Source organism: Falco biarmicus, chromosome 9, assembly GCF_023638135.1.
Source record: "Falco biarmicus isolate bFalBia1 chromosome 9, bFalBia1.pri, whole genome shotgun sequence".
Lineage (NCBI taxonomy): Eukaryota > Metazoa > Chordata > Aves > Falconiformes > Falconidae > Falco > Falco biarmicus.
In genome coordinates, this window is record NC_079296.1 from 16,449,539 (window position 1) to 16,474,226 (window position 24,688).

At 47.9% G+C, this 24,688-nt stretch overlaps 1 protein-coding gene across 1 annotated transcript in view; it reads right to left on the reverse strand.

Moving 5' to 3' along the window:
- Nucleotides 1-1,122: 1,122 nt before the first annotated feature.
- Nucleotides 1,123-24,688, reverse strand: part of LOC130154895 (golgin subfamily A member 2-like) — a 29,324-nt gene continuing 5,758 nt past the window's right edge. Inside the window, exons 3-6 of the mRNA XM_056351577.1 lie at nt 21,202-21,343; nt 19,819-19,881; nt 1,345-1,389; nt 1,123-1,248 (exon numbers count right to left, since the gene is read on the reverse strand). Of these exons, the coding sequence (XP_056207552.1) occupies nt 1,204-1,248; nt 1,345-1,389; nt 19,819-19,881; nt 21,202-21,343 (295 nt within the window). The 3' untranslated portion in view covers nt 1,123-1,203. The remainder of the gene's footprint in view (nt 1,249-1,344; nt 1,390-19,818; nt 19,882-21,201; nt 21,344-24,688) is intronic.

The following is a 24,688-nucleotide window of genomic DNA, read 5'->3' on the forward strand; positions in this document are numbered from 1 at the left end:
AAAACCAGCAAAGAAACAAAACCAAAAACCACAAACAGGGGTGAATTGTAGAGAACAGAGACAGTGGGTTGTTTTGACATTGATAACGTGCAGCTGAGAACCTGCAGCAAAGAGTCACATAACTTTGAGGGAGCACGAGAAGAAACCAGCATGAGACAGAAAGAAAGGAGGGATGTGATCTCACCTGTAGAAGGCAAGTGAACAGCAGAGAGTGGCCTGTCGCAGCACTCTCCAAAGGAGCCAGCTGCAGCCAGGTCTTTTACCATCACACTCTCCATGGCAGTCCCTCTGCTGCCTTCTAGTCTCGCCTCATCCAGGGCACGCTCACCCTCTCTGCTTCTTCCTCGGCTGCCCAACCGCTTCACAGAACCAGCCACAGCTGCACCTTGTCTACACCAGCCAACCCACCGCCCCTGAAGCCAGCCCACAGCTGTACATTGTCAGTGCTGATTAACCCAGCTTCGTTCCTCTGCAGTAGCCTACAGTGCACAGCGCTAAGGAATGTGTTGTACGAACCTTCCGGGCTGTTCCGCGTCGATTCACAGTCAGTTACAAAAACTGAAGGACATGTCACAGGGCTTACGGCAGGAACTTTTGGGAGATTGGTTGCGGAATCTTTTCAAGTCTCGGGGAACCACCAGACGGTTGCAGGAGTTTACAACACGCGGAGGAATATTGTTATTGGTAATTGTAGTTATATTGACCATTATTCCCTGTATGCCGAACTGTATAAGACCTATGATTCAAAAGTAGTTTAACCTCTAATGTTGTTTCTGTTCAAAATAAAGACGGGGGAAGTGTAGAGAGCTTTATGGCCAGTGCTGGAGGCCACGATGCCTGTGAAGGGCCTTGAAGGCTAAAGAAGAGAGAAAGTACGATAAGGTTGGCTGAACGCCTGGAAGGAAGACGGGGTATGAAGCAAGGCCAGAGCGGATGCGCGATGCCACATCTCGGCGGCTGGCTGAGAACATGAAACCCACAGAGATAAGAAGGAAGAGAGGAAAAAAAAGGCAAGAAGTTCAGTGCATTTGCAGCTTAGTAATTAACCAATTATATGTAGCCAAGATGTGTGTGAACAGCATTGATTAACCAATGATAATTTAGAATGGGGCGCGGGAACAGCAAACGAGGATATTATAAGCGTGGGTTCTGGACTAATAAAAGGTCTTCTGGTTGAACTCGGGAGTCCACGTCATCGTCTCCTCAGGCCATATGCTCCTCCGCCTCCTCGTCTGCCATTGCACGGACCTGCAAGGCCACACCATGAAAGTTAAAACAACGTTCATGGTGCATTCACTCCTGCCTGTTTGTCTAGAGCAGCTGTGACGCTGCCCCTGGTGTTACCTGCTCAGAGAACTGCTGCACCTGCTGCTGCCACATTCTCTGCACCTCCTTCAGTTTCTTTGCATACTGATCTCTTTCGAACTGGAGCTCGAAAACTGACCCTGAGAGCTGTTCAAAACAAAATAAAACACAAAGAAAATCATATTGGCTAAATAAATTTGGCAGTGACCGCTTCAGGGATAAAGCCTGAAGAAACCAGTGTTAACACAAAGCTCAGGCTGCATTCTTCTGCCACACAAGTTTCTTTACAGACATGAAGATCTGGATGTCATTCCGTACAAGCCCTGAGCAACCTGGGTTTCCAGGCCTGCCTTCTCCTCCAGTGCCACCTGCAACTGCTGCTTTGCATCCAGACTCCCTGCCTGATTTGACAACTGCCAAGAAAAATCAGAAAGTCATGGCAAAATGTTAACACGCCACTTCTGCATAGCCTTTCCCCTGATAGCAACCTGCCACATGATCCATGTTGCAACCTTAAAGTGCTCCAACTCATGGTGATGTTCAATGAAAAAAAAAAAAAAAAAAAAAAAAAAGAGGGGGGAAGGAGATTAAAATCAAAAAGCTTAGATTTTAGCCCTGTAAAACAGGTTGAGCTAGACAGCTCCTCCCTACCAATTTTGTATTTACGACTTGTTTGATTAAAACCTATTTTCTTAATCTAAAAATCTGGCTCAGAAACTTTGTGCATTTCCAGAGTCTGTGTTACACAGCCAGACCAGATGGTATAAAAGCTTGTGATTTTAAAAGTTGTCAAACACGTCAGGAATTTAAAGCCAGTGTCTGGAGCATGTCAGTTGGCACACAGTACTTTTCCCAGAAGAGGAGCAGCTGCCTTTATTTCAAGGGTAACTTAAGCCACTGACTGGGGAGGAAAAAAAACCCAAAACCAACAATAAACAAAAGAGCAGTTTCTTCCCTCACAGGCTCAGGTTCACACCGGCTTGCTCTCTGAACTGCTAACAGCTGGCTTCCTGAATTCCCTTCCTAACTGGCTGCTTCTCTTAACTTTCCCCAGCTGACCTTCGAGTTACCATTGTCCAATTCACCTTCTGCAAGGGTGGGTACAAACACCACCCCTATTCAACTGGCTTCTCAGTGAGACCACGAGACAGCTGCGTAACCAAAATGCCAAACAGATACAAAGCAGGAAAAGTCTTTGTATTGTCACGCGCTGTATGTTCAGTCACCCTCTCATATTGTACAACATTCTTTTCGCAGACCAGCGTCACAACAGCTTTCAGTCTACTGCTCCAGCTCCTTCAAACAGACCTTCTGTTCCTCAGAGGCCTCGCTGAAGGCCTGTGACCAAGAGGATGCCTTGATGAGGTTTTGTGCCTTCCTTTCCGAACAAGGGTTAAGCCTTGCCCCCACTCTCAGAAGCAAAGTCTTACAACGGTCAGTGTGATCTACCCTCACAGCCTGGAAGCAGTATGGGCACCTGGTGGATCCTCTGTTTAGCCATTTCCCGCTTGTTCTGCAAATATTCCAATTGCAGCTCCTTAACTTTGCTTTTCTTATCCAGGTAGAGAAGCTTCTCTGACAGCTGTGAATTCTTCTGCTTCATTTCCTCACTGCTTTTGCTGAAACAAACCAAAATTAAAGCAGCATCACTGTATGTACTATGGGTCTGGGCAAGTACATGTCATACATTTACAATCCAGCTAGTCGTAACAGTTAGAATCACAGAAACATCACATCCAGTCACTTTTTTTAAGCTGAATATCCAGCCTCCCAAGTCACCACCTGTGGTGCATGCCCCTTGTGATGTTTTGTGGCTCTACCGGGAAGAGCAGTGTTACTCTGCAGTAACAAGCAGCAAATGGACTTACCTTTGTTTGTACAGCTCCTGTTTCAGGTCTTCTAGCTCCTTCATTAACTCTTCATTACGCTGCAGAAAAAAAGAAATGACTGATTCAGCTGCAGACTTCAGCAAAATATTTCACCTTTAGCACATCAGCTGAAGTGGAAAGCATCAGAACTTTGGCAAAACCCTTCAGGACAGGTTGCTTAGAACCTCCTGAATTTGCCAGGAATAAATCTGCTCAGCCTTTTCAAATGCGATGCTACTAACTGAACGTGAGGTCATTTCTGCAGACTTCTGGATGAATATCAATACTGAAGTGTCTGCCTGATGGAGACCCTCCTGAGACAAGGTCTCGGTGGCGCTTCTGTTGCGTGGAGCTGGCAAGACTAATGAAGTAAGCTGCCGGATCTGAAGACAGCAACTGGACCACATGATTAGTGGTCACAGAAACCTGAATGAACTTTGCCTTGACCATGGAGAACACAGGGCTTTACAAGGTTAATTAACAATTCAGAATGTTAATTTCTGCCTCTTCTCCGAGCAGGGACTACAGAATGCAAACATTAGTATACTGACAAGCAAATAGCCAAAGGCAGAGCTGCTGGTGAAGCATAAGCAGAGGTGACTCTTACCTTCTCTGCCTGTTTCTGCTGCAGAGAGACGGAGGCCAAAGTACGTTCCAGCTCCACTACCCTCTGGTGAGATGAACGTAAACGAGCAGCAAGGCTCTCGGCTTCTCCTGAACAAGTCAGAACAGAGTGAGTTGAGGCTGGACCACAAAGAGCTTTTTGGAACTGCTAAACAGCACTTTCTGCTTTGTCAACAAGCTCTTAAGGCAGCACAGAGCTTTGCAAGTCAGTAGACCTGGTTCTGCCCCTGGCTCTACAGGTGGCTCACTAGCAGCTCTGGGCAGTAAAGCTCTCTGTAACTACCATCCTCACTTTGAGGGAGATGATGAAACTTCCTCTGCAGAATAGGCAATATGTTGGTTGGGATCTTTCTTTCTAATAGAAGAAGTCGCTCAAACTTGGTTCAGAATGAAGGGCTCGGGTAAAACCTACCTTCACGTGATAGCTGTGTGGGAGGGAAGGTGGCGAAAAGGGAACTAAGTTTTAAAAGGATCAGAAGAAAGTCAGAAAGGAACAGCCTGGGGTAGTCGCCGGGGCTGAACAGGGCTGACAAGGCTTTAGCGATGCACAAAAGAACCTCAACTGCCATGGGATCAACATGCTCCCACTTGGGGGCAGCTCTGGCGACAGAGGCAGCGATGGTGCCAAGTATTGCTCACCGAGGAGTCGGCCACTGCTGTGAGCTGGCTGCCAGCAACTGTCATGCCTCTGGCTTGAAATTCACACTTTGACCAACAGCTTGAGCTGGAGCGCCCACAGTCAATTACCTGATTTCTTCCCTGCAGCTTCTCGAGTATGTGCAAGGGCCGCCTGCAACTCAGGCTTCTCAGAAGCTAGAATTCCAATAGTCTGGATACAAACCTTTGGGAAAGGAAAATCGGCTCAGCATGAAACTTCTTTGCTTGTAATTGCAACATCACTGTTGCCACAAAAGGCTAACTCAGTAAACGGGAAAGAGCTCGTGTAGTTAAGCACAGTCGGGCTGACTCCCAGTTTTCCTGAAGGAATGCGCTCGCGGCTTCCCGAGTAAAGACTATGAATGGTCAGTAATCCAGAGAACAGCAGAAGGCAGGCGGTGTTACTGTAATGGAGGCTCTGCCTTACCTGTAGCTGTTCCCTCAGCGCGGCTTGCTCTTCAGAAAATTTCTTTTCCAACTCCTTCTTTTCCTGTATAAAGAAATGATGCCTATTTAGCACAAAAACATAGATGGGTAACCCTTGTTTTGTAGCAAACTAAAAAAGCAGTGATACATTGGTAGGACTTGCAGCATCGAAACGACAGCAGCCTTTTAAAGACATACTTCAGCCCTGCGTTATTTGAACGCCTTCACTATTTATCCATCCTAGATTGGCAGTAACAGCATAGCACAATCACTGCTAGCATAAAAACGGTAGTGCTTGGAAGCAAGCTACTGGCAAGGACTTGTATTCTCCTGCCTCCACCACACTCCTCTAATACTTGAGTATTTAAACGTTCGCTTGTGTCAAAATAAGAACGCTACCTGCCAGGCAGGCCTAACTCATGAAGTCAAATCATTCAACCCTACGCTACAAATGAAACTGAATCTAACATAAGACAAGACCACACGTGCCTGGGCCACAGCCCACTATACTCTCTGCGCCGCCAAGGAAGAGATACTATTTTTCTGCCTATCCAAAACCAGGACACACTTTACCTTCTCCAGCTGATCCACTGCCTCCTGGCTCTGCTCTTTCTGTGGAAGGAAAGTGATGCACCAGTATCAAGAGAAAATACTCTCATACATCTGAAACACATTTTCACTTCAACAAAGTAGGATACATGCCCAATTCACGCAAACAGAATTTCCACTTTCTGTAGTCCTTTCTGTAGAGGACTAGGAAGTTCATCTTAGCTATTAAAAATACGAGATCTGGAGCTGCCTTCACTAATGTACTTCATATGCCAGGCATCTTTTTCATCGCTCAGTAGATTGCCACAGTTGTTCTCCAACACCGCTGCTGAAACCCCTCCATGTCTACATCTGAGCATCTACCACCTTCAGTTAAACTCGCACCCCCACATCTGTGCAACTGATGGCAGTAATCCTGGTGTATTGGGATGATCGCCAGAAATGCTGGGGGGTTTTAAAAAACACCACCAATAAATTAAAAAAAAAACCAACCAACCAATAACCCCAAAGAAAAACATAGTCTTTTCCTTGACCTGAGACCTCAGACCTTTCTTCCACTGAAGAGCTGGCCTTAAGTCACGCAGAGCCGCACTTGTGTTGGCAGACTTCTGCAGGAGGTGGTATGGGAGGGCTGAAGCCAGATACAAAGAGAAGGGGTAATTCTGTCCTAGCCCATTTCCATCTTAGCGGTGAAGTATTTGGAGATTTGTTGTCCGTAGGTAATGCACCTTTAGATATGAGGTGAAGGAGACAAAGGTGGCAGCTGCCTACCCAGGCCGCCACACAACTGTGCTGCTGTGTTTGCTATTTGCTGACTATCACAATAATACTCCTTATAGCGCCTTTCACTCCAAAGTACCACACAGAGAAAACATCCTTTTCTGGGTAAGGAGAGATGCAGACTCCCTCTGCGACAAGCTAATGTCAATGATGCAGGTTGATTTCCCATTCTTTCCCACTAAATCAAGAATACATCTTTCCATGCATACATGCTGTCCATTCATCCCACTCAGCTTTTCTTCCCACTGCTGAATGTTTACGTTCTAAACCAGGATTTTTTGCTTCTCAATGCTTAAATATCATATTGTTCAGTAGGATGACTGCAGACACCGCTGAGATCCAGGAGTGTTTTCTTGAGCTGACTGCTTAAAGCTCCACATCAAATATCAAGAGAATTAATAGGACAAAAGGAATACAAAGGCAAATCAGAGTGAACTCCATTCCAACTTGCAGGTTTCACTGCATCTAACTGGTACCCCTGGTGATTACTATAGTTACGTTTATTGATAAGAGACGCATGGATATGTAGTAAACAGGAGTTACTTTATGACAACTGAACTGAAACAATGGTAGGAAAATAAGCTACCAAAATGATGCAAGTGGAACGAAAATCAGAGCTTTGCCACAGCAACAGCGGAAGACAGTTCTGGGCTACCAAATTTGACTTCCCTGAGCTTCTATCACAATTTGATCAAGCCTTCCGTTTAAATAAACTGCCTGAAAAGAATTGGTTTAAAAAGGCTGGGGTTTTATGTTTGTGCCTGAACACGTTTCTATTGCTTATCGGCATAGTTCCTGCCCTTTCCTCTTCAGAAGCCTGGCAACGTGAAGACGCTAAAGCCTGTAAACGCTTGACTCAAAGGATCCGACTTCCTGCCTAAACCTATTTAAACCCAGCACTGGAACTTGCCAGACTGTACATCCCCTGCGCAAGTTTCATCGCCTGTTGTAAAACGGGTTGGCAGGAGTAACTAGACAGCTTCCTCAGGGCAGCTGCTTGCCTGGAGATCAGCAGAGTCATGCCCTTCAGAAGCAAGGCCCTAGGGAATACAGCAACGACACGCACAGCGGGAGAAATACAGACTAAGAAAACACTGCCTCTCCCTACTGCACTTGCCCTCAGCAGCTCAGTTAGTTTATCGCCTCACCCCACACTCCTCCTTTTCCTCAAAGCTCAGCTGTCTCGCGGAAGAGGTTTTGACAAGGTTCACTTTTTCACACGTTCAGTTCAACACAAACCAGAAGGGCGCAAGCACTTTACGAGCAATGGCAACGCATGGTATCAACTAGCTCCATGATGATAAAAACAGCAACAAAACTCAAGCAACTGACAGGGGCTATGTCAGGACAAGGCTCCACCCAAGAAATCGAGGCCAGCGTAAACAGAACCTGAAGCATGCAGTAGGGAGAGCGAGTCACTGCGAGGGACACAGAGCACTGCCTCACCTTCCTCCTGTCCAATGAGGGTATGGCTACCCCATTGGAGCGCTTCAGGTCCGACACCGGCACCTTCAGAATGTTCTGAATCTGAAGGAGGTGAAAGAAAAGGGGGAACGGCTCAGAAAAGGACAGAGAGAAAGTGTCGATCGGAGGGAGCCAAAGAAACCGGCATCCTCCGGCTGGCCAGGAGCACGCAGCTCAAAGCAGCAGCTCTGGGCACACCCAGGGCTGCGTGACAGCACCGCATGATCAGACACGGCTTTGGCACGTACCCTGAGCTCTAGTGTGCACCTTCCAGCAGCGGTAGCTGCTAACTATTGTGGCACGCTTCGCGTGCTGGCGATACAGGCAGCTGCGCCAGTCATCCATTACACCCGCATAACCATTTCCTGGCTCTAGTCACGTTGTTCAGAAAACCAAAGAGCAAGGAGGTAGCAAATGAGCTGGGACAAAGACCGAGGCACTCACGTTCTCTGGAGGCTGCTGGTCATCGCCCGGGGGAGTCTCAGGTCGACCGTCTCCTTTAGTTTTGTGGTTTTCCTTACTTCCAGCAGCTGCTCCAGGGCTCTTCTTCTGCTGATACTCCTTCAGCTGTGAAAAATAATAATAATCTGAAATCCAAACAGAACATGCCTTCTGTGAGAATGATGTCAACCCCCCAGGCCCAACTCCACTGGGTAAAAAGACCAAGTGTAAGGACAAGAGAAACGCTCTTCAATGAGTTTGTCGCCCAGGGGGGGGGGGGAAGAAAAATAAAAATCAAAACACGTCCAAAAAAAAGGCTAAAGTAAGATCTAATGTGATGAGTTTACGACAAGAGACTCAGAGCTGCAAATGTTCAACTTTTGTACACAGCTAAGAGTTGCTGGGAAACGACTTGATACTCCATCCGGCAACTACAAGGAGATGAAAAGAAGTATCTTGGGGTGGGGTTTTTTTAGGGTTCTAACTAAGAGCATTGAGGAAAAATGAGTAAAGGGCAATGAAATCTGAATGTTAAGTGAAACATCAACACCTGACAGTAAGGTCTCCCACTCTGTGAAACACTTTGAGAAGGAACATTACAGTCCTTACAGACAAATGCCATGTTAATACAAGCAGCGTAGTCACTGTGAACTAAGGGGAGAAGCAACCTACAACGGATTTTTCAATCGCACCCGCTTCACCCCGGAGAAGCTAGTCGGATAAGCCGTTCGCTTGAACTCGGCTGGGTCTTCCGAGCCGAATCGTTCGTGCTCCAGCAGGGTGAAGCCCCCAGGCAAGCGAGCCCCAGGCAGTTCGGTCAACTGCCCGTTTCCCCAGCCCGCAGCCCGCCCTCCGCCCCCCCGCCGGGCCGGGCCGGGCCGGGCCGCGCCTCGGCCTCCAGGTGGGGAAAGAAGGACCCGTTATTGGCAGAACTCCAAAATGGAAGCCCGAACCGCTCCAGGACACTTTCCCCTCCCCAGGACTTTCACATACGCCGCCGCCGCGGCCGGGGAGAAAACCAAGGGCGGGGAACTAAGTAAAATGACACCAACCCCCCCCCCCAAAAAGGGTGTGGGGGAGGCCAGGGGGAGGGAAAACCGCCAAACCGAACCCGGGGGACCCACGGCACCGCCGGCCCGGCCCGCCCCGGCCCCCGCCGCCCCTCACCTTCTCCTTGCCCGCCGCCAGCCAGCTCTGCCCGCTATCGTCCGCCACGGCCGCCCCGCGCCTGGGCCGCCTTGGCTTCGCCCACCGCCGGCGGCAGCAGCCAGGGCCCGCCCAGCCTGCGCTGCCGCCCTGGAGGCCCGGCCCATCGCCGTGCCGCGACGTGCTCGGCCCACCGCCGGGCTCCGCCTCATGGCCGGGCTCCACCGGCTCGGCCACGTCGCCGGGCTGCGGCCCATGTCCGTGCCCCGCCGGGCCCGGCAACTCTGCTTTTGCCTCCTTCTCCTCAGGAGCAGGTGCCACCTTGCAGTGCCTGCTCCCCATGTTGGAGCCCGCACCGCCCGCTGCTCGGGTGACAGCCCGCACCGCCCGCTGCTCGGGTGACAGCCCGCACTGCCCGCTGCTCGGGTGACACCTGGCTGCCCGGCGTGCCCCACCCAGAGCTCACCTGCAGCTTCCCGGAGACGTTTGTTCCCCGGCGCTGACGGCACAGTGGGCCCTGTCGCTGGGAGACTCCACTTCCCAGCGTGCCCCGCGGCGCGCCCGCGCCTGCCGCTCCCGGCCGGCCCCGCGCGCACCCGGCCGGCCCGGCGGGAGGCGGCAGCCCTGGCCGAGCGGGTCCCGCCGAGCGCGGGTCGCAGCGCGCCCGCCCCGCCGCGGCCCGGGCCCGGCCGGTAGGAGCCGGGTCCCCGTGTTACAGATTTGCTAACGGTTACAATTAACTAACCTTACTTGATTTTATAAAATCATTTTCATAGAACTGTAGAGGAATAAGAAATATATTTTAGTGGAACTAGCAGCTGCACCACACAAGCTGCTGTGGAATCCTCTGTACAGCCCTGTACCACGGCCAAGGACTGAGAGCAACCGAATGAAACAACTCGTAGCTACCTGCCAAGAAACCGTGAACTTTAATAATAGTGATATAAAGAAATGGCATGGAATGGGGACAATCAGTTACGGGTAAATGTATTTTAATATATTTTAATAAATACGCAAAGAATGTAGGTCTAGTAATCAGGTCATGGAACCATAGTTTGAACGAAATAATTAATGAAAGAGCTAGTGAAAGAAGGAGTCCGTTTCTCTAACTTTCTCTGACAAGGGGCCTGTTTATAAGTTATCTAGAGGGAGCGAGTAAAAGAAACAAGCAGAAGGACCAGATGGTCGACAAGGACATCCATTAGCTCGGACCGACAAGAACACTGCAGACTTGCAAGACCATCACATACCAGGCAAAAGGTGAAAAGTACCCCATGAGGAAGACCTACGGCCTTCCTCCCAGAGACCACTGCCCACGTCCCGCAGACCCCTGCCCACAGTTCTTGGAAGGATTTGCGCAGGCGCGAAGGACTGAGAAGCTGATTAACATACGAAGCGAGAGTCTGTTAATGATTTTGGGGAAACAGTATGTTCATGCATGAATACTTACGGCATATGCATGACTCAGTCCTAGATGAGCTGTATGATGTCGAAGCTCGGTGTGCGTTGGTCGGGAGAGGACTCACTCACGCACCCGGCCGTCCATAAAGAAGTGTCTGCTTATCTCCCTCACATCGGGGTCGGCAAGTTTTTCATTCCGAGATTTCGGTACCAGCCGCTCCCCGCCCCCGCCGCGGGCCGTGCCTGCGCTGAGGCGGCGCGGCCCGGCCCCTGACGCGGCGCCGCTCTGCTCTGCCAGGGCCTCCGGTGGCGGCCGGCGGAGCGGCGCGGCCGGCTGCAGGTCCGCGGTGAGGCCCTGCGCGGGCTGGGGGGAGCGGGCCCTGCTCCAGGGCTGTCCCGGCCGCCGTCTGTGGCCCGGCCCGGCCCGGCACGGCACGGCCCGGCCCGGCACGGCACGGCACGGCCCGGCCGGGGGTGTGTTTTCTTGGGGCGGAGCTGCCGGCCTCGCCCCCCGGCGCTGCCTCGTCCTGGCAGCGCCTCTGAACACCGAAATTGTGGGGGTTACGGTCTTATTGTCACCTGACGCTGTAAATCTACAAAACGCCGTAGAATATGATGGGGGGCGGGGCAACGTTACAGAAACCCATCAGTCTTTTACCTGAGCTTCCCCCCTCCCTGCCCAGGAGACACGTTTTCCCTTTTTTCTCCTCTTTTATCCACTGACAGACACATCAGAGGATTTTCTGGTTAGTGCCTCCCAGCACCGCAGCATCTTCCCCTGGGCTGAGGTAGCGTGAAATGTCTCCTGTGCTCTACAGATGCCCCGTCCCGCGTCCTGCCGACCTAATGGAACCAGCCAAGAAGCCCTGCAGTATGAAATCGAAGAGCTGAAGCAGAAAGACCTTGCTCTAGACCAGGAAACTGCACAATTATTGTCCGAGTATGTCCTTGGCGAGCTCAGTGTCCGCTGTGATGCCTCAGTTGGTTTTGTTTAAAAAAAAAAATACGGTCTAGGGCTTAGAGCTAAAAGCCGTCCTCTTACGCCACCGCTTTTATCGTGGTGTTGTGCAACGTTGATTACAGCGTTGTTTTGATTTATGGGACCCGTTAAGGGAGAACTCTTTCCACTTTATTTGGTAAAGCAAACCCAGGTTTCACTAGGAGCTGGGATAGGAGCATTTTAACTTTACCCCAGGTGTTGCTGAGGCAAATTACCTGTGAACTGGGAATGAATGGTTTTAACCGTCGTGATGCTATGGCACATCATGCTACCAGAAGGCCTTGTTCATGTGAGAATTAAAATTGAGATTGTGGCTTGTATGACCTGCCCGGTTTAGCCCCGGATGAAACGGTTTCCTTGTTTGTTCCATCCCGATCAAGTGTCTATTTCTTTCCTGTCTGAAGCGAGTGGGTTAAACGTTGGTGTTCAAGAAGCAGAGGTGTTTCCCAGGCAAGCGAAGGGCCTGGAAAGAGATGGGTGCCGCTTACAGGGTAGTGCAACTGCTTTAACTGTGGTTTCTTATGACCTACTGTGGCAGCTACTTATTAGCAGCTCTTTAGAGATCAAGTTGCTGCTTGGTTTTTAAAGAGAGGGTATCTCTGTGGGTTATTTGTTGCAAAGGAGTGTTATTTTCTAAGGTCACGTGTAGTACAGAGAATGGAAACGGCAGAGCAACAAAGGCTGTTCCCAAAGCTTTTTTGCTTTACCGCCACGCCTTTTTTTTTCACTAGCTACAGATTAGAGATACAGATACAAACTGAATTCACCACAGCCTATTCCTGTTCCTACTTGATTCTGAGAATTCGGGTGGGTTGGGGTTTTTTGGTAAGTCGATGCGGCAAAAAAAAACCCACTCAAAATGAGGGTCTGCTCATTTGTAGCTTTCGTGTTGATGACTTGCAGCAACTGTACTTGCTGCCTTCGGATTCTGCTTTGGATAGTGCCAGGCTTGAGCGTCTCAAATCTCCTTGCTGTGCTGGGTCAGTAGGGGCAACACTCGCCGTGCGGCATTTTTGACCTTTTCTGCTTTTATTGCTACAGAGGCTACAGCCTGGAGGAATTGGAGCAGCACATTTCTCTGCTCGCTCCATGAGTACAATGATATTAAAGATGCTGGGCAGATGCTGCTGGGCAAACTGGGTAAGGAAGGGGAAAAGTGTTGATGAACAACTCAGTCAATGTTTTCATGTAGACAGAGAGAGAGAAGGTACTACGCCACGAAGGCAGAGCTTGTTTTAAAGATTCTTGAATTCTAGGGCTTTCATTGCCCAGCCACTTGTGCAGGCACAAACACTTCTGTCGTTATTTTCGCAGGATGTGTTTAGAACCGAACATGCGAAAGAATTGTCATCTACTGCTATTTTAGTCTGTGTTATGTACTGCCAAACTTTGTTCAGTCTTACCAATTTTTGTCAGTTTTGCTCTTCATATACTTTAAAAGAGTGTTGAGACAAGCAGAGAGCGCAGCTGCAAAACCTTAGGTTGGTTCCTTAGCTATGGGAGGTTCTGTGAGAGAGTTAGGGGCTACTGGGAGGAAAACACAACTTTTCTGACTGGTCTGATACTTCTGTAATGAAAATAGCCGTCTTTCTTTTCCAGCTGTTATCCGAGGGGTTACTACAAAGCAGCTCTGCCCTGAATACATACGACCTGGAGCTTAGCGACTAGTATTGAACCTGAAGATTGCCCCGTCCTGCAAAGCTGACACTTACTGGGCCGTGACGGTTTGGTGTGGTATTGGTTCAGAACGGACAGAAGGTGGCCTCAGAAGCTGTGTGTGGAATTGCAACAGCGCATGCATGAACAGCCTTATTTCCGAGCAGCTTTACAACGTGAAAGCTGTTGAATCTGTCAGCTGTGTCCTGCTTGTGGGAAAGGGATGTAGGACTTTGGATAATTTTGTCTCCTGTCTGATGGGACAGTATATTTTTTTTTTCGTTTGTTGGAAAGGCCGTAATTCAGGTTGATGTGAAGACTCTTCCCGTGGAGACCTTGCTTCTCTCCAGCATCCAGGGGCTGTTTGGTTACTGAATAATAGAGGAAGCGAGGGCATGCAAACGTGCAATGTAATAGCTGCTTTGAAAGAAAAGAAAAAACCCTCGGAAGCAGCAAGGGAAGAAGGCTGAATTTGTGGTGGCTTGGGGGTTGGTTTTGTTTTATGATCACATCTGGGTGAGTCTGGGTATTCTGCATTTTTGTACTTAACTGCTCGGGTAGCTAGAGGTTCTGTATCATTTCTGTGGTGAATGGCAAAAGGTGAAGTTGTATTGAACTGTCCTGTCTGAATAAAGCAGCTGTCACATTTCTCAGGAATTCACTTATTGAAGAGCCTATAAAACAGCGCGTGAACCTGGGAGCAAATTCTTAACCTCTAATCTGAGACAACTGGAACATCTATTACTCAAATGTTTTCTGAGGACTCTCAATGGTGACGGTGTGGCAGCGCTACCCAGTAATGGGTAGGTGCCGAATTACCTTTACTGCTACAGAGGCTACAGCCTGGAGGAACTGGAGCAGCACATTTCGTTCTTGCGGCTAAAACAGGAACAGTCAAAAGTAAGGAGGAAGCGAGTGGTGCGGCAGAGCGGTAATAAGGGGAGCAGCGGCGATGATGAAAATGCTATCGGCAGACGCGTTACAGAGGGGTGGAGGAGAGTGCGCTTGGAAAGTATGAAAGAGGGAGCGCACGCGTTTCCCGTGATATTACAAGATAGACACCCGGGCCAGTATCAGGCATTTCACTGGGAAATGATTAAGGAACTACGGAAAACTGTCACGCAAAATGCACTATATTCTCCTTTTACACAAATTTTGTTAGAGAACGTGATGATGGGTCCGCAGCTAGTGACTCTGCTAGAATGGATCCGTGACAAAGTGCTGGACTTTCCACCTGATGGCACTTTGCAAATTCCTGCCTGGCAAGCGGTCGGCAGGCGATTGTGTGATGCTGCCGTGGAGGGGGACTCCGTGGCAGGCATGTGTTTAGCGCCTTGCTGGCAAATTCTGACTCCTCTTTTGCCAAGCGTGGGCTAATTCTACTAACGGTGCTAAACCAGGGGAGGCTGTAAAACCCCCCGACAGCGCGGCTCTTCTCAACACACCGCCAGCGATGGCGATTCCCTCCACACCTCCTCTGCCCCCAGAGCTCCTGTCACTGATTGCAGCGACCCTCACAGCACAGGACCGAGCGCGGGAACAGGACAACTCGGACAATGATTCCATTGACACCGATAAACCTTTGGACCCAGGTCCTATAGACCCGGAAGAGGAGCTAGACCTTTTTCCTCCTCCCCCTGATGCACTGGCTGTATGTTCGGGGAGGGTGAAAGGGGGTCTGAGGGATCAGTGGCAGGAATGCAGGCGGGAAGCGCTTAAGCGAGGGCATTTGGGAGGCGCCATGGCACGTTCACGATTTTGTCAGCCAAATCAACCTGCAGAGTGGCAGCCTGTGCAATACGAGGCTGTTAAAGGGTTAAGCAAAGCCGTGCGGGAAGGGGGGATCCATAACACATTTGCTGTGTCCCTTCTTGGAGTGATGGCAGAGCCTTATACACTCACACCACGTGATTATTGGAAGTCATTGCTTTGTGTGGTACGCACGCCGACGCAGTGCATGTGGTTATCTGGTTTTTGCGAGCTATGTGTAGTGGCCTCGATTGAAAAGCTTAATCGGGGAACTGCTGTGAACTGTGAGCCGTTGGCTGGAGAAAATAATTGTGCCGACCAATCCTGTGACTCAGGCAAGGCATCCCAGGGACAGCTATTTGCAGATGGAGGAGATGGCTACGAAGGCAGTCCGGGTAGGGGGATACGGGAGTCTGGGCGAGCCTCTAGTGCGTCCTTCGCCACGGTCTTGCAGGGTCCTAGAGAGTCATAGACTAACTTTATTGATCGGCTTCAGAATAGTTTGCAACAACAAGTCGAGCATGAGGAAGCTCAAGGGTTGCTTTTAAAACAATTAGCTGTGATAATGCCAATGAAAAGTGAACATGGGCATCGCAGCCCTTGCACAGGCGCAACCCCAACACGTGTCAAATGGTTATAACCCAGAACTCACAGCAGACTGTAACTCCCAGGTTGAGTTCTGGAATGCAGCGTGACACGTTTTTGCTTCTCTAATCTCTTCTGTAAGAATAGTGCACGCTCTTAACTGGCTTCGTAAATAAGGCTGCTGGCTTGCTAAAGAAAGTAATGCTACAATACTATTTCTTATTTTTCCTGGCTTATTAACAGGTGTCGATTCTGTCCGTCGTATGTTGCTACAGAACCGAGTTGCTATTGATTTTTATTATTAGCGCAGGGACAAGGGTGTGAAGGCTTTGATAGGTTGCGTTACGTCAGTCTGAGTGACCACCATGAATCAATCCACAAAAGCATACAAAACTTAAAACAAAGATCCGCAGCAGAGCCAGGGGTGGGAGGCCTTTGGTCTCTTCTCACGGCTGGGAAACTTTGGGCCGTGGATCAAAAGTAGTCCAGGATTTATTATAATCGCCTTAACCCCCGTATTGATGTTTGCCTTACGTCTCCTATGCCTTTTTGTCCTGTATTCAGCGTTTAGCTGAGTGTGACATAAATCAGGTCACGGGCACCCAGCTACACACAACCTTTGCCTTGTCGCAATTCACAAGCAAAAAAGAGGAGGATAGAGAACGTCTGAAGAGATATACAGGAGAGGAAAATAGGGAATGGCTGACCTAACGAGAGATGAGAGAACAGCTAGGTATTGTGAAGGAGAGGAGGAAAGATGAACACGGTTATCTAGTGACAAATAGGTGTCTGCATGCGTGTAGCGGTACATAGCTATGCAACTGCGTGAATGATTTCTGCCCTGAGCCTGGTGGTACGTGCAGCTGTGGTTTGTGTCCGGGCTCAGAGATGTCAATACGGGCTTCTCTGTTATGGTCAAGTGTCTCTGGTTGCATTAAAAAACCAAACCAAACCAAACCAAAACAAAACAAAAAACACAGTGACTTTAATAAGACTGCAACCTGATCGAATTCCAAGAAATGTGAGATAAGATGAACTTCTGAATTTGTTCATAAGTTGTAATGGAGTGCTACCTATATATGAATGCTAGAACATAACTCTATTTCAGTGTGACCAGAATTTAGCATGCAACTGCATCAGCATATTGACAGAATACCTTTTGAGTTATTTCTTTTTTTCATAACCTCTAAACTGGGAACAGCTCAAGGTGAAAAGAGACTGTTCAAATCGTCAGCTGTTGCCTCAGAAGGAATAACGTGTTCTTTGTGTACAGGTGAATTTAACACAGCTGAACATTTGTTTTGGGTTAGAAGTATCTGTCACACCTTCATCCCCACCACCACAACCTTTAAGGTCGGTGGGAAAAGCATTCTGTACCCTGTTGCAGCGGGGAAACTTCAGTTGAGCTGCAGTAGTTTGCGTACGTAACTGCAGCTCCTTTGGTGGAAATGAAGTTGTCGTAGAAGTTAGACTTTAACTTGAGTAACATACCCTTTGATACCTTGTAAGCGAGAAAGATTGTGTCCTGACAGCATGCTCTTTCCCACGCTTGTGCCTAGAGTTGTACTTGAAATCAGGTTGCGTGTTAAGTTTAAACCTAATCACACAGATATCTCAAAGTCCACAAAGATACATCACTGCTTAGGGGATTCTTGCAGTATAGCAGGTGCAAAACCCGTTCCAAAGTAACGATCTAGTGAAGCGTTTTCTTTCAGGAACACCATTTTCCCACTTCTCATAGGTTATACACCATACAACGTAATATCTCTCCATCAAGTCTCTTGTGGCTAAACTGCATTCGGCAAATTTGTGTTAGAAATAGATGCTTGCATTTTCACCTGCCCAAGTTCCCTAAGCTAAAGGATTGTGACCTAGGCATTGCGACGAAGCTCAAAGATCGTGACAACAGCGATGGAGAAGAGTGATTTAACACGTAGTTGATTTATGGTTCATACAGGACTATATCACACTACAAAACCGGTATGAATTCAGAGTTGTGGATGTACTGCATGTTCACGTAATAGTTTCTCTACAATTTTTTTTTTTTTTTAAAAAGGTGCCTAAGCTATAAATACCGTATACTATTATCTTTCCCTATTTTTTTAAGCATTTTTTTATTTCCCTGTTTGTGTATAGTTTTATCTATCTATCTCTATATAAACAACCAACACAAAGCAACCAGAACATTTTGAGAAACTTATAGTTAACTTCTGCATTTAATTCCAGTAACAATCTAGAGGTGTCCATTCAGCTGTTTGCTTAGTTCCAAGTCTTCACTGTATGCTTTCAGGTTCTTTGAAAAGCAGCAGTAACAGTTGAGCAGTTATTTAAAGTGAAACTTTGCCCTACACAATTTCCACTTCCATGCCTTAGAATGGAGGCACAGCGGAACACTCGCCCAAGGGCAAGATTTCAAGAGCTCTTAAGTAGGTTTTATCTTTTCATTTTAGGATAGAAAATGTTTCTTAACAGCTTACATATAGAATTTACAAGTTAAACACAATTTCTCATGCTCATTTATTTGATTAGAAGTTCCTGAAAAATATTTTCATAAAACTTCCATAGCTTATTGCATGTTCTTCTAAATAATCATAAACCTGTATGTTGACCTCTGTAGGAAATGCACCGATAACAAGTTTAACATTTTGTGAACCCGACTGAAATGTACAAACGTACACATAAAAGGCGGCCAAAATCGGTAATTAAGTAGTGAGAAAGAAAACAAAAGAAAAAGAGATGACAACTCCATAACATGGTAAAGCAACCTTTTACAAAATAAAAACCAACAAAGAAACAAAACCAAAAACCACAAACAGGGGTGAATTGTAGAGAACAGAGACAGTGGGTTGTTTTGACATTGGTAACGTGCAGCTGAGAACCTGCAGCAAAGAGTCACATAACTTTGAGGGAGCACGAGAAGAAACCAGGATGAGACAGAAAGAAAGGAGGGATGTGATCTCACCTGTAGAAGGCAAGTGAACAGCAGAGAGTGGCCTGTCGCAGCACTCTCCAAAGGAGCCAGCTGCAGCCAGGTCTTTTACCATCACACTCTCCATGGCAGTCCCTCTGCTGCCTTCTAGTCTCGCCTCATCCAGGGCACGCTCACCCTCTCTGCTTCTTCCTCGGCTGCCCAACCGCTTCACAGAACCAGCCACAGCTGCACCTTGTCTACACCAGCCAACCCACCGCCCCTGAAGCCAGCCCACAGCTGTACATTGTCAGTGCTGATTAACCCAGCTTCGTTCCTCTGCAGTAGCCTACAGTGCACAGCGCTAAGGAATGTGTTGTACGAACCTTCCGGGCTGTTCCGCGTCGATTCACAGTCAGTGTACAAAAACTGAAGGACATGTCAGAGGGCTTACGGCAGGAACTTTTGGGAGATTGGTTGCGGAATCTTTTCAAGTCTCGGGGAACCACCAGACGGTTGCAGGACTTCACAACACGCGGAGGAATATTGCTATTGGTAATTGTAGTTATATTGACCATTTTTCCCTGTATGCTGAACTGTATAAGACCTATGATTCAAAAGTAGTTTAACCTCTAATGTTTCTGTTCAAAATAAAGACGGGGGAAGTGTAGAGAGCTTTATGGCCAGTGCTGGAGGCCACGATGCCTGTGAAGGGCCTTGAAGGCTAAAGAAGAGAGAAAGTACGATAAGGTTGGCTGAACGCCTGGAAGAAAGACGGGGTATGAAGCAAGGCCAGAGCGGATGCGCGATGCCACATCTCCGTGGCTGGCTGAGAACATGAAACCCACAGAGATAAGAAGGAAGAGAGGAAAAAAAACGCAAGAAGTTCAGTGCATTTGCAGCTTAGTAATTGACCAATTATATGTAGCCAAGACGTGCGTGAACAGCATTGATTAACCAATGATAATTTAGAATGGGGCGCATGAACAGCAAACGAGGATATTATAAGCGTGGGTTCTGGACTAATAAAAGGTCTTCTGGTTGAACTCGGGAGTCCACGTCATCGTCTCCTCAGGCCATATGCTCCTCCGCCTCCTCGTCTGCCATTGCACGGACCTGCAAGGCCACACCATGAAAGTTAAAACAACGTTCATGGTGCATTCACTCCTGCCTGTGTTTGTCTAGAGCAGCTGTGACGCTGCCCCTGGTGTTACCTGCTCAGAGAACTGCTGCACCTACTGCTGCCACATTCTCCGCACCTCCTTCAGTTTCTCTCCATACTGATTTCTTTCTGCCTGGAGCTGGTGAACTGACCCTGAGAGCTGTTCAAAACAAAACAAAACACAAAGAAAATCATATTGGCTAAATAAATTTGGCAGTGACCGCTTCAGGGATAAAGCCTGAAGAAACCAGTGTTAACACAAAGCTCAGGCTGCATTCTTCTGCCACACAAGTTTCTTTACAGACATGAAGATCTGGATGTCATTCCGTACAACCCCTGAGCAACCCGGGTTTCCAGGCCTGCCTTCTCCTCCAGTGCCACCTGCAACTGCTGCTTTGCATCCAGACTCCCTGCCTGATTTGACAACTGCCAAGAAAAATCAAAAAGTCATGGCAAAATGTTAACACGCCACTTCTGCATAGCCTTTCCCCTGATAGTAACCTGCCACATGATCCATGTTGCAACCTTAAAGTGCTCCAACTCATGGTGATGTTCAATGAAAAAAAAAAAAAGAGGAGGGGGGAAGGAGATTAAAATCAAAAAGCTTAGATTTTAGCCCTGTAAAACAGGCTGAGCTAGACAGCTCCTCCCTACCAATTTTGTATTTACAACTTGTTTGATTAAAACCTATTTTCTTAATCTAAAAACTGGGCTCAGAAACTTTTTGCATTTCCAGAGTCTGTATTACACAGCCAGACCAGATGGTATAAAAGCTTGTGATTTTAAAAGTTGTCAAACACGTCAGGAATTTAAAGCCAGTGTCTGGAGCATGTCAGTTGGCACACAGTACTTTTCCCAGAAGAGGAGCAGCTGCCTTTATTTCAAGGGTAACTTAAGCCACTGTCTGGGGAGGAAAAAAAAAACAAACCCAAAAATAAACAAAAGAGCAGTTTCTTCCCTCACAGGCTCAGGTTCACACCGGCTTGCTCTCTGAACTGCTAACAGCTGGCTTCCTGAATTCCCTTCCTAACTGGCTGCTTCTCTTAACTTTCCCCAGCTGACCTTCGAGTTACCATTGTCCAATTCACCTTCTGCAAGGGTGGGTACAAACACCACCCCTATTCAACTGGCTTCTCAGTGAGACCACGAGACAGCTGCGTAACCAAAATGCCAAACAGATACAAAGCAGGAAAAGTCTTCGTATTGTCACGCGCTGTATGTTCAGTCACCCTCTCATATTGTACAACATTCTTTTCGCAGACCAGCGTCACAACAGCTTTCAGTCTACTGCTCCAGCTCCTTCAAACAGACCTTCTGTTCCTCAGAGGCCTCGCTGAAGGCCTTTGACCAAGAGGATGCCTTGATGAGGTTTTGTGCCTTCCTTTCCGAACAAGGGTTAAGCCTTGCCCCCACTCTCAGAAGCAAAGTCTTACAACGGTCAGTGTGATCTACCCTCACAGCCTGGAAGCAGTATGGGCACCTGTTGGATCCTCAGTTTAGCCATTTCCAGTTTCTGATGCAAATCATCCATACGCAAATCCTTAGCTGAGATCTTGGAAGACAGGCAGCGAATCTTCTGTGACAGCTCTGAATTCTTCTGCTTCATTTCCTCACTGCTTTTGCTGAAACAAACCAAAATTAAAGCAGCATCACTGTATGTACTATGGGTCTGGGCAAGTACATGTCATACATTTACAATCCAGCTAGTCGTAACAGTTAGAATCACAGAAACATCACATCCAGTCACTTTTTTTAAGCTGAATATCCAGCCTCCCAAGTCACCACCTGTGGTGCATGCCCCTTGTGATGTTTTGTGGCTCTACCGGGAAGAGCAGTGTTACTCTGCAGTAACAAGCAGCAAATGGACTTACCTTTGTTTGTACAGCTCCTGTTTCAGGTCTTCTAGCTCCTTCATTAACTCTTCGTTATGCTGGAGAAAAAAGAAATGACTGATTCAGCTGCAGACTTCAGCAAAATATTTCACCTTTAGCACATCAGCTGAAGTGGAAAGCATCAGAACTTTGGCAAAACCCTTCAGGACAGGTTGCTTAGAACCTCCTGAATTTGCCAGGAATAAATCTGCTCAGCCTTTTCAAACGCGATGCTACTAACTGAACGTGAGGTCATTTCTGCAGACTTCTGGATGAATATCAATACTGAAGTGTCTGCCTGATGGAGACCCTCCTGAGACAAGGTCTCGGTGGCGCTTCTGTTGTGTGGAGCTGGCAAGACTAATGAAGTAAGCTGCCGGATCTGAAGACAGCAACTGGACCATATGATTAGTGGTCACAGAAACCTGAATGAACTTTGCCTTGACCATGGAGAACACAGGGCTTTACAAGGTTAATTAACAATTCAGAATGTTAATTTCTGCCTCTTCTCCGAGCAGGGACTACAGACTTTGCATTAGTGTACTGACAAGCAAATAGCCAAAGGCAGAGCTGCTGGTGAAGCATAAGCAGAGGTGACTCTTACCTTCTCTGCCTGTTCTTGCAGCATAGAGACGAAGGACAAAGTACGTTCCAGCTCCACTACCCTCTGGTGAGATGAACGTAAACGAGCAGCAAGGCTCTCGGCTTCTCCTGAACAAGTCAGAACAGAGTGAGTTGAGGCTGGACCACAAAGAGCTTTTTGGAACTGCTAAACAGCACTTTCTACTTTGTCAACAAGCTCTTAAGGCAGCACAGAGCTTTGCAAGTCAGCAGACCTGGTTCCGCCCCTGGCTCTACAGGTGGCTCACTAGCAGCTCTGGGCAGTAAAGCTCTCTGTAACTACCATCCTCACTTTGAGGGAGATGACGAAACTTCCTCTGCAGAATAGGCAATATGTTGGTTGGGATCTTTCTTTCTAATAGAAGAAGTCGCTCAAACTTGGTGCAGAATGAAGGGCTCGGGTAAAACCTACCTTTACGCGATAGCTGTGTGGGAGGGAGGGTGGCGAAAAGGGAACTAAGTTTTAAAAGGATCAGAAGAAAGTCAGAAAGGAACAGCCTGGGGTAGTCACCGGGGCTGAACAGGGCTGACAAGGCTTTAGCGATGCACAAAAGAACCTCAACTGCCATGGGATCAACATGCTCCCACTTGGGGGCAGCTCTGGCGACAGAGGCAGCGATGGTGCCAAGTATTGCTCACCGAGGAGTCGGCCACTGCTGTGAGCTGGCTGCCAGCAACTGTCATGCCTCTGGCTTGAAATTCACACTTTGACCAACAGCTTGAGCTGGAGTGCCCACAGTCAATTACCTGATTTCTTCCCTGCAGCTTCTCGAGTATGTGCAAGGGCCGCCTGCAACTCAGGCTTCTCAGAAGTTAGAATTCCAATAGTCTGGATACGAACCTTTGGGAAAGGAAAATCGGCTCAGCATGAAACTTCTTTGCTTGTAATTGCAACATCACTGTTGCCACAAAAGGCTAACTCAGTAAAGGGAAAGAGCTCGTGCAGTTAAGCACAGTCGGGCTGACTCCCAGTTTTCCTGAAGGAACGCGCTCGCGGCTTCCCGGGTAAAGACTATGAATGGTCAGTAATCCAGAGAACAGCAGAAGGCAGGTAGTGTTACTGTAATGGAGGCTCTTCCTTACCCGTAGCTTCCTCAGTGCAGCTTGCTCTTCAGAAAACGTATTTTCCAACTCCTTTTCCTGTATAAAGAAATGATGCCTATTTAGCACAAAAATGTAGATAGGTAACCCTTGTTTTGTGTCAAACTAAAAAAGCAGTGATACATTGGTAGGACTTGCAGCATCGAAACGACAGCAGCCTTTTAAAGACATACTTCAGCCCTGCGTTATTTGAACGCCTTCACTATTTATCCATCCTAGATTGGCAGTAACAGCATAGCACAATCGCTGCTAGCATAAAAACGGTAGTGCTTGGAAGCAAGCTACTGGCAAGGACTTGTATTCTCCTGCCTCCACCACACTCCTCTAATACTTGAGTATTTAAACGTTCGCTTGTGTCAAAATAAGAACGCTACCTGCCAGGCAGGCCTAACTCATGAAGTCAAATCATTCAACCCTACGCTACAAATGAAACTGAATCTAACATAAGACAAGACCACACGTGCCTGGGCCACAGCCCACTATACTCTCTGCGCCGCCAAGGAAGAGATACTATTTTTCTGCCTATCCAAAACCAGGACACACTTTACCTTCTCCAGCTGATCCACTGCCTCCTGGCTCTGCTCTTTCTGTGGAAGAAAAGTGATGCACCAGAGAAAATACTCTCATACATCTGAAACACATTTTCACTTCAGCAAAGTAGGATACATGCCCAATTCACGCAAACAGAATTTCCACTTTCTGTAGTCCTTTCTGTAGAGGACTAGGAAGTTCATCTTAGCTATTAAAAATACGAGATCTGGAGCTGCCTTCACTAATGTACTTCATATGCCAGGCATCTTTTTCATCGCTCAGTAGATTGCCACAGTTGTTCTCCAACACCGCTGCTGAAACCCCTCCATGTCTACATCTGAGCATCTACCACCTTCAGTTAAACTCGCACCCCCACATCTGTGCAACTGATGGCAGTAATCCTGGTGTATTGGGATGATCGCCAGAAATGCTGGGGGGTTTTAAAAAACACCACCAATAAATTAAAAAAAAAACAACCAACCAATAACCCCAAAGAAAAACGTAGTCTTTTCCTTGACCTGAGACCTCAGACCTTTCTTCCACTGAAGAGCTGGCCTTAAGTCACGCAGAGCCGCACTTGTGTTGGCAGACTTCTGCAGGAGGTGGTATGGGAGGGCTGAAGCCAGATACAAAGAGAAGGGGTAATTCTGTCCTAGCCCATTTCCATCTTAGCGGTGAAGTATTTGGAGATTTGTTGTCCGTAGGTAATGCACCTTTAGATAGGAGGTGAAGGAGACAAAGGTGGCAGCTGCCTACCCAGGCCGCCACACAACTGTGCTGCTGTGTTTGCTATTTGCTTGTTGTCTCCCTGACAGCTTCTTCACAGATGCCTCGTAACTAACT